General features: G+C 35.2%; 1 protein-coding gene across 2 annotated transcripts; it reads right to left on the bottom strand.

Moving 5' to 3' along the window:
- Window positions 1-544: 544 nt before the first annotated feature.
- On the bottom strand, window positions 545-6,798 carry LOC100748940. 2 transcript variants are annotated; one of them, XM_012390005.3, is made up of 4 exons: window positions 6,735-6,798; window positions 5,681-5,884; window positions 3,165-4,993; window positions 545-2,745 (listed from the first exon to the last, which is right to left on the bottom strand). In XM_012390005.3, the coding sequence occupies exons 1-3, from the start codon at window positions 6,750-6,752 to the stop codon at window positions 3,167-3,169; spliced, it is 2,049 nt and encodes a 682-aa protein (XP_012245428.1). In that variant the 5' UTR covers window positions 6,753-6,798; the 3' UTR covers window positions 545-2,745; window positions 3,165-3,166. The 2 variants fall into 2 exon arrangements, with proteins under 2 accessions (XP_012245428.1, XP_012245427.1); XM_012390004.3 differs by having other exon boundaries at window positions 546-2,745; window positions 3,165-5,128.
- Between the last annotated feature and the right edge of the window lie 3,548 nt (window positions 6,799-10,346).

Genomic DNA, 10,346 nt, shown 5'->3' with positions numbered 1-10,346 from the left:
TGGCACTGTTCACAGGATACCGGAAGTTGCAGCTTACAAAGCATAGGAACACCGTCCAGTTGGCGAATATTTCTGTCTCTTAACGACAACCTTTCACGTGTGCATCCGGTTGCCACGCCGCAGAAAAATCGAAAGGTTGCCTGCAGCCGCATGAAAAAAATTCTTTCCTCTATTACACACTGCTAAACTATTCGTTTCCGTTCTATTTCTGAATAAATGTCCCGTTATTGTAATCATAGCTGTAACAATTTTACGATATTTGTCGAATGCCCGCGAACGTAAGTTCGAGAGTAATGAAGTGAAACTTTTCCGAGTTCATGCATGGGTACGTTTGTTAAGAATATCTCTGTAACGAAGAAAGTCTTTGATGTACGTGTGTTCGTGCTTTTCAATGCCAAAGTAATGATTGTTAATAAGTCGAAAGTTGCTTCCAATCGTAATGTGTTATTATTGTTTTAATAAAAGTATTAAAAGTGGTAGTTGTAGAAATTGAATTCAAACGTCAATAACACTTTTATACATAGTAAATGAAATTATATGTATGACTATAACTGGAAATTACATTTTTGTCTTAAACGAGAAAGTGTTGTTAAAGAGAAGGCATGCTTGAAAAGTAAAGGAAAGACTCATGAAACGTTCAGTTTCAGTAATTTTATGGTAATCACAAAATTCTTAATTTTTTAAATCTAATTATTGGTTTATCTCGATGTCTAATTTCATATCTAGTATTCATCTCAGAAACGATACTATTCGCCAACGTGTTTCTCTATGAAAATATTAAAAATTTTGCTTATTACTAATTTGATTTTTAGTATGCATCGTAAGAATATTAATAATTTTATTAAATATTTTATTTAATTTCTAACAGATTTTTAAATACCTTTATTTTTCTGCAGATAACTGCGATAAAATGACAATCTCACTCGTTTTAAAAGATTCACTTGTTTACAAATATTTGTAGCAAAAATCATTGTTATAAAATTAATAAACCCCTTTGCAATTTTCATATTATATCGCAATTTACCACACGATATTCCTTTTAGAAGATCGAACTTTTGCTGCCACTCTTACCCTAAACGGAGATCATTTCATCAACTTCTAGAGAGGAATTTTTTCCATACACTGAAACTTTCCCGGAGCTGTAACATGTCTCCATCCGGAGATTTAGTAAGAAGCAAGAGAGTACAGAGTACGTGGAAACTACGTGTAAAATCCCATGATGTACACCCCCGTCGTGTGGCCATCGTACCAGCAATGCGACCGTCTAACAAATACTAGTTCTCGTATCCGACAGCAAAGTGTCGCAATCCGTGATGCTAATTACCAACAGGTAGACACGTTATTATTCTTTCCTGGTGCGCTGGCTCTCAGAGGCTTGTGAAATGAATTCTCACACCATTCCATCTACCATCTAACTCGTTTTATTTCGATACGTATATTACACTAGCTTTGTATAACATTATATTTACAATACGAAGGCTAAAGGATGATACTGTTTGGTGATTCCTGTACGTTCAATATTATGGTCAATATTGTTAAAATGAATTCTAATATTGAAGAGAATGTTCATTATTTTGATTTATTAATAATTTAATATTACTTGTATCCCAATAGATCATTTTATGTTTTATAAGTACTATTCTAGTTCATATAGTAGTATGTACAAGTATTACAATTTATTGAATTTATATATTTTGAAGCGTTATTGATCACTGAATCATTGATAACTTAAATTTTTAAGTAAAAAACATGCACCATGAGTTTCACGTCATTTTCTTCAATTGGTACACTTTCAAGCAAACATGGAACTAGTATTGTTATTTACATCTGTTTATTCGCGTACCCCTCGCTTATCCGTAGATAGACATCGAAACTACAATACAATTTTTTAATGAAATTAAAGAAGAGCATTGTAGACAATAGTCAAAAATGATAATTTGATAAAAAGCAAAGCAACGAACTTCCAGGAGATAAATTAAAAGCTAGAATATTTTCTTTGTCTGAATAAAAGGGAAAACTTTTTAAATATCATACACGATATCGAATATAAATCTGTAGCGTTACTAATAAACTCCCAAAATCTTGTAATCTATATCTAATAAATTTACACTCACAGTGATATCGAACGTACGCAATCACCATTGAGCTAAATTAGAATACTTCCTGCTCAGTGCTCTGCTGGTAATGCTACCTGTTCGTCTTTGGAAGGTCTATGCTATAATTCAACGTGACACACAGGGTGAAATGTAGTGAGTATAATGCAAGTATATGCAAGATCAACGTAATCGTCGAGTGTATCGGGCTGACCATATATACGTTCGTCTAATTGCATTAGTGCCGAGGCGACTTAAAAGTAGCGACGATCCGACTCGAAAGGAAATGAGCGTTGCGAGATAGTTGAAAGTTGTCGTGCGGAAAATCATTGGACGAACACACGTGGGACATTTCCCTTTCCGAGAAGTCGATTCGTTTCGCTGACGATTCCAGTTTGTTCCGTGAAAACTGTGTCGCCAGTATTGTGCCTATCGACGTTGTTTTTCCTTTATTCTCACGCTCTTTTGTACAGAGCTCTTCATTAAAAAAAACGATGATCTCCCACCCAGTTCTGTCGTAGCTATTGTAATTAAGACTGTAACCACTCTTGCTTCAAAATTATTGACCGTTCATTCGAGAAAGGAAGATTAATTGGCGAGGAAGTGGTAACCTTGCAACTTGTCACGCTTCTCCTATTGAATCGGAACGGGTCTGAAATATCATTTCATAAAAAGAACATAAATAGAGTACTAGCAATAAGTTTGAGAACGAATCGAGTATGTAGAAAGTTCTACAGAATTCTTTAATACTATTTCTCTTGTACCATAAGTGTACTATAAATTTAAACTTCTTTTGATTTTATCTCTACTATTACCATTAGACTGTGGATTTTTGATGCATTCGTGGGAAATTTCAGAATATACAGAAGAAACAGTAATGTGCAAATAATGCATAAGACATTCAAGATAGTATACTGATTCTAATATTTAGTAGACGAAACAAATGTCTGCATAGATTCCATTTCTTCAAATGCGCTCATAAAAATATGAATTTACATGATATCCGCAGCCTAATTATCATTCCATCGCGTCAAAGAAATAAACTTTAGAAAGTTATCAAAAGTATTTAACCGTTACATTTTCTTCTTCATCGCCTCTTTCTCTTCCTCATCTTCGTCAGTGATGATCTGTACACTCCTAACTGGTCCAGTCTTTCTGTACCTCGAAGCTGGCGTCGTGGTCGTCATAACCGGGGAAGAAACCATAGGAGGTCTTTCGGCGTTAATTGCCAGCTGCAACATCCTTAACAACAAAGCTTCTCTGATAGGAGCAGGCAATATTTCCTCTCCGTCATCAGCTACTTCTTGCGTGTAGAACTTTTGCCTATAGACCCTCTTTGTGTATCTTCCATCGCTGTAATCCTCGTACTGTTGAGGTTGATAAACAGGATTCAAAGCCCTGGTATACACAGGCCGTCTAACAGGCACACGATCTCCATATTGAAGAGGAATTTGCTGATCGTAACCGATATCCGGTCGTGGTGCGGTAGATTGATAGCCTGGCTGATAAGAAGGATACGGCTGTTGATCGTACAAGGCGTCTTCTAGGTAGCTTTTCGGATAAGAAAGAGCTTGGACGCCGTACTGACTGACGAGCAATCTTCTTAACAATAATTGGAAGTCGCGTCTGCTTAGAGGTGTATTAATTGGATTTGGAGGTTCTGGAGGTAGAGCGATGGTACTGCCTCTGTAAGAATATTCAGGAGTCGTTTGGTACTCTCTTTCATCCATTGGGTGAGTGATCGCAGGCGCAACAGGTCTCAAAACGGGCCTGGGTCTTGGTTCAGGTTCTTGAAAGATTACAGGCCGTGGAAAAGGTCTTGGACGCATGTATCCTGGAGCCATAGCGACTCTCGGCTCTTCCTCTTGCTCTGGAAGAGGATTCTCCGTCAGGTAATGAATATTTGCATCCGTGGTTGTCGAGTAAAGCGGCTGTTGGCTCGGAAGAGGGCGTAATAAAATCCTGTTGATAGAAAGTGGTCTGTAAGCGGGGTCTTCTTCGATGTTCTGTTGAGAAGGAACTAGGATTCTTCCTCCTGGTAGTTCACGTAGAAATTGTTCAGGCTGTTGTCTAACAAATATAGGTTCGGTACTTTGTCGTAGATATTCGCGGTTTTCGGGCACTCGCGCTGGGCCTCGAATCAAAACCGGTTGAGGCTGAGTACGTTCCTCTTGAGGCGCCTTCGTCTCAGCTTCGTAAACTCTGGTATTATCGTATTTTACGTTTACGTTTTCGAACCTCGATGGCGCAAGGTTCTCCCGATTAACGTAAACTTTTGGTCTGTCGATTCGATTAGGTGAAACGCGTTGCAGAACCCTTGGTGGCGTACTTGTGGTGAACAAAGGTCGAGTCGTGGACAAAGATCCGCCATAAACGTCGGAATGGTCGTCGCTACTGCCTTCTACGATCGAGTTAGGTTTCGTAGTCTCTTCTTGCAACTGTCTTCTTAAATTATTTCCACTCGTTACTTTACCATCGTCTTCCTTTTCTACGAAGTCGTCAGAGATCGGTCGAAGATTTTGCTCGACCGGTCGTTTAGCGAAAATGATTTTTCTATACGTGGAAGTCTTGTCCTCTGTACTTGGTCGATTTATCTGCGAATCTTCGTCCTCTGTGATTTCTTCTTCTATTACCAATGGCCTTTGTTGGCCATTGATCACGAAACGCGGTCTACTTTTTCCGGTTCCTTTTAAATAATGGCCAAATATAGTCTTCGGTTGTTCCGTAGTGGTTGTAGTTGTAGTTGTTGAGGTCGTCGTTGTTTTCCTATTTCGCGGTATCGACTGAACCACCGATGATTTTGTGGACGCCTCGGTAGACGAAGGATAAACGACGCTTGGCTTCTTGGTTGTGGTGGTGCGATTTATACGCGGAATGCTCTGTACGACGGACACGTGTTCCTGCAATGGCGACACGGTGGTTGCTTTAAATCCTGTTCCGTTAGAGGAAGAGTACGACACCCTTTTTATTTCGCCGTCCGCGTCGACGAAACCGAACGTACCCTTGATGTTGCCTAGAACGTCACGACTCTCGACCTGACAATAATTTCTTGCGTTCAGAAAAATTACCGTTGATTGAAGTTTTTTTGGAAATATTTTACAAGTAAAAGTTAAAAAGAATTTTCGAATATTATATTATATTATTTGATTTTTTTTATATTTGTTCTATTATAACTAGATTTCTCCCTTTTTTTAAATATCATAGTATAATATAAAATAATTAGCATTACTTCCGATTATCAATGTACATCATGCATTTTCAAGTTTTCTGTTTAATACATCTAACCTATTTTATTTACTGCATTACCAATGTTTCAAGAGAATCCTATAAATAAAGTATTGAAATTATTCAAAGAAACTATATTCTTTACGTCCGGCAATTAGAAAATAAATGCTATTCGTATTGAAAATTTAACGATGTATAATAATTTGCTTGTGTAAACGCTATATCTTCTTTCCAGTAAAGTACTTAAGATACGGGACGCGTAACATACAACGATAAATTGTTTGTACAAGTATTAAGAACGCAGAACGCCCATTACATGCCTTTCGCATTAAACGGTGCAATAGCTATTACATACATCTTACCTTGAAGGATCCGTCACCTGCTTCGTAACCATACGTGTAAGAACCGTCTTCATTCACTTTTCTGATCTGTTTCAAGATCGCTACCTGTTGATCGTGATGTGTCTCAGATGTTTGCTGATCCGTGACGTTCGAGCAGCCTGCGGTAGCCAGACAGAAAATTGCCATCAGAAATGGCGTCATCTTAACGGCAGGAGGTGATGATCTCTACAGGCAGAGAGTTAAAGATGATTAATTAGTTGAATATTTTATATTAACGTATTCACTATTAACTTATTTCAAACCGAAGCGCATATTGTTATGTGTGAGAAATAAATATATTCTGATATTAAAAAATATTAAAAATTGACGATTTATTAGAAGCATTAGATTATACTTAAGTACAATTAAAGAGTTCTAATTGTTTTATGCACAGCAGCAGGTATTGTCTCAATTACTTGTCGTGCAATTTCAAATACGTCATTATAATCCGAGATCATCTATTTCATAGAATTTTTAAATTTCTAAAGCAGACTGCGGATGTCTATGCATTTGTAAAATAATGAAAAATGTAAAAATACACAGATTGCATATAAGATACAAAAATATATGAAATATCCACCAAAGAACAAATTTTTATTTAGTTCCTATCTCCTTAGTTGTGTTCATAAATTTGCATAAAAGCAACTGTAAATTGGCCTAACCGTCTGCATTCTAGTAATTCAGGATAGATAAAAATGAAATCATAAAGTCGCGAAGTTGAACTAGATAAACAATGAATTCACACCAGAACACTTTTCACTGAATGCAAACGCTATAAATGAGATTTATTTAAAGAGATGTCACTTGCGACGAACTATGAAAACTGTGCACTAGATAGTGAAACGATGCACTGCGATATTCACAATCACCGAGAATCCACAATGAATAATATATCCAGGGTTTCGCATCGTAATTAAATTTCGCTGATTTGTAATTAGCGTTGGTAATTGTTCGATAATAATCAATCGATAGCCCGATATAGTGAACACGTTGCCACACTGATCGGCAAGTCGTGAGTGTTTCGAGGAGTAAGTACCTTGTAACTGGAAACCATGTTACCGCAGATGCGGTGAACGTTCTTAATATCGTGTGGGGTGCCGACTGCCGTTATATATAGAGTGGCACAGTATACAACCACCACCCTTTTCACCATAGACTGCTCTCTAGCAACGCATTCAACCTTGATGACCCCTAAACGTTTGTTACGGAAAGGTGTAATATTGAATCACCCGCGCTAATCGAGCATTCTTGACTTCGGAATTGGAAATTACGTAACTTTCATTCACTTGGCATTGGGCTCTTACTTTTATATGTAGCTCTATTTAATTGGAGATTAAGAATTGGAAGTTCAATCTCTTCACGATTGAATCTTCTGGCTACGAAGAAAATTATTTCTTTATTAATTATTAATAACAAAAGCACACTTTCGGGATGTTTTGGCAAAAAAAAAAAACATAACGATCGGTAAGGCTAATTTTACTATAGATGTTGGTAAAATACGATAAGAACAATAGGAATTTGTAAATTTAATTTCAGTATTAAATATAGGGTTACAATTAACATAAAATTAGAAATAACATTCTAGTGATCTTAAAATCTACTTTTTTCTTTAAAAAATATTTCAACGCCAAATTACATTTTACGATTTACAATTTATTACCTATTTTAATTTCCCATGTTTTACATTCAATTAACTTATAGACAGAGCTTATATTTGTTCACACAGTTTAAATCTATTTTCTCCATACCTTCCACTTCTCTGTGCTCTTTCACTTTGTAAACTAACGTCCAATATCTCGTAGCAATAAATGTAGCTTAAATCATTATAAATGTCTCTACAAGAATGGCTTATAAGTTTTCAGACGCAATTATGTTCATCGTACATAACTCCACCTAAACTTCTCTACTGCTCACCTTGTAAAAATATATCATTCATAAAATCTACAAATATTATTAATAACATTTCAGTGAATCTCCTTCTTTATCATTCATCTCAAATTATTTTAACTGAGGTACTTTTTGGGTAAAAAATACACTTAATACTTACATACATAAAAAATACACTTAACATATATATATTTATCATAGACCTATAACTTTTTTTTCAAAAAGTTTTTCAATCATAAAATCAAACGAAATACGTTTGAATGAGATATTAAAATATCTAATTGGGAAATAAAAACTAAAAATTAGAAAAAGGGGCAAACAACGTAGCTATATCTCAATTGATAGTTATAGTGGCTCTCAGGAGGCTTGCTCCTTTTTATATTTATAAAATAAATAAAAAATTCATGATAATTCTACTGATTTTCTACTAATTCGATCACTTAACTAAAAAATACATTATACGCCTTATTCAGGAATCTCTTTCTATATTAATTATACGTAATGTAACAGAAATTTTCCTAGGAAATAATAAATCTTCGGAGGAAAAGAAGAATGAAACAAAAACTCGTAGGTTCGTGTCGATCACGATGAAAGTGCACGTAAACCGTCAACGAGAAAGAGCGGAAGTTTCCTAGCAGGTGGTGGTACAGAGACGAAAAGGAAACGGCGACGACAGAATAGAACGCGAAGAACTTTTGGAATCGCGGGGACATGAGTGAAAGCCACGTGGGAGTTCGCGGCCAAGCAAGAACAGCAGTAGACTGTAAAATCTGTAACAATAGTTCCCATAGTGTGCAACACTCGTATTGTGGTATTCGAATTCTATTCTAGACACTCCCACAGGACAATTATTACATCATGCAATTTCCTCCAAGTTTCGTACAGAGTCTCTTTTCTTTTTTGATGCCACCTTGATATGCCACATCGTGGACCTATCGGTTGTATATCTCCATCTTGGCCCCTTGTTGTTCAGTCTCTCGCAGATTGTCATTGTATTTTCCCCGTCGTAGTTCCGAGTCATTGTTATTCGGAATTTTAAGATAGTTGCATTGCTCAACTTCGCATTTGCGATTCTGATGTCTGTAAGTACACATATTTACGCGTAATGTACTGTTACTTGCAAAAATATTAATTGTTCGGTACCCTTTCGTCCTCGGAGCGAAATTTTTACTCTTGTCAATTCTGCATTTCCATTTCACTTGCTAGGATATTCATCTTTGTTTTTGTTTAATTGCTAATGGAGGAAATGACGCTTCAGTTTCACTTTTTGTCTTCCTTTTACATGGAGATATTAATCCTTTCTCGCAATGCCTATGAAATGCCCATGCCTATGAAATCTTTGATCTCCCTTTCTGATTGCTGAGAATGCGAAGATTCGATTCTGATCACATGAAGCAATATTACATTTAAGTTTCATATAAGATGCACCATTGTTACATTATCTTTTTCTGTTACGGAGTAACATGTATGTTTTCTGATACGGAGCGATATTTCTTGATTATTTTGTATAATACTTATTTGGTAATAATTGATGTGAGTTTTAGAACATTCTAAAAATGCTGTTAAACAGTTAGTTTTAAGTTGCTGGAAAATTTGTGTTTGATATTGATATCAATATAATTAATATTCCGTAATCGAAAACATTAGAAAATAAATTCAAGCAGTTGTAAAAATGTTAACGAGCTTGTCAGAATTTTCCTTTTACGTCTATTGTGTACTAACTAGAACTCGAAATTGTACCAGGGTTAATGCCAGTATGACGTTATATAAAAGTACAGTACTTGTTACGAAATTTCGTTGATCGTGTTAATTACAGCACGGTCACTTTAAATGTCAGGAGTGGGAGAATCTGAATCGAGATACACTTAAAGACATGCAATCTAACTTTCCGGAAGAAGTTAGAGTACAGTGTTAATTGTAACGCAACCACAGACCGCACATTGCCGTGAGTATGTTTTGTGGACACGCCTACATCATTACCTGTGAAACAACTGACATTCTTACTCTAAGAACTGAACAATGGTATTCTGTTTTTAGTGTTTCGTAATACTGAAAATGTATTTCAAATTCTACCGTCTTTTATTCACGTAGGTGATAATTAGAGTAATTTCTTATAGGAAACTTATGAAACAATGATAATGAATAAGAATCCTTTTAACATGGAAATAATTTGCATTTCGCAAATTAAAGATACGGAAATTTTGAGAATGATAGAAGAAAAATTGTTAGGTCTATATGTATTTGAATGAAATTATAATTATGTAATTTATTTATGAAGAAAATGATTGTTTATTTTAGATTAACTTTATAATTTCTCGGATAAACAAATTACAATTACAGCCAATAAATATAGGTGAAGTAATATCTCACCCTAGATACATATTTTATCATTCGCAATAGAATATTGAGTACATAAGTAATGACTCATTGATGACATGTAATACCTTGACTATGTTATATTACCGTTTAGACTTAAAAGGACTACTAGCTGGTAATGTGAGCTATTTTCATTTTATGAGAGAAAGATAAAATCTTGTGTAAGTGCTGTATGTATACACATGTATAGGTACGTGAGTTTAAGAACTATATGTTATATATATATAAATTTATAAAATATTTAATAAATAAGATAAAAAATATTTTCTACAAAACGTAAGTATAATATATTTTCGTTTCAAATATATAAATTTATAGTTTTATTTTGTATGATTAAATATTTTGTATGAATAATAACATATATATATTCTTAGTATCTGCAATA

The sequence above is a fragment of the Bombus impatiens genome, unplaced genomic scaffold (assembly GCF_000188095.3).
Source record: "Bombus impatiens unplaced genomic scaffold, BIMP_2.2 scf_0673, whole genome shotgun sequence".
NCBI classification, from domain to species: Eukaryota; Metazoa; Arthropoda; class Insecta; order Hymenoptera; family Apidae; genus Bombus; species Bombus impatiens.
This window is presented reverse-complemented; position numbering and strand designations above follow the sequence as displayed.

Excerpts from the sequence above, each read along its gene's own strand:
- LOC100748940 (XM_012390004.3), bottom strand. Across the intron at positions 5,129-5,680 it reads CAGGTGACGGATCCTTCAAG|GTCGAGAGTCGTGACGTTCT; the intron begins GTAAGATGTATG and ends AATTATTGTCAG.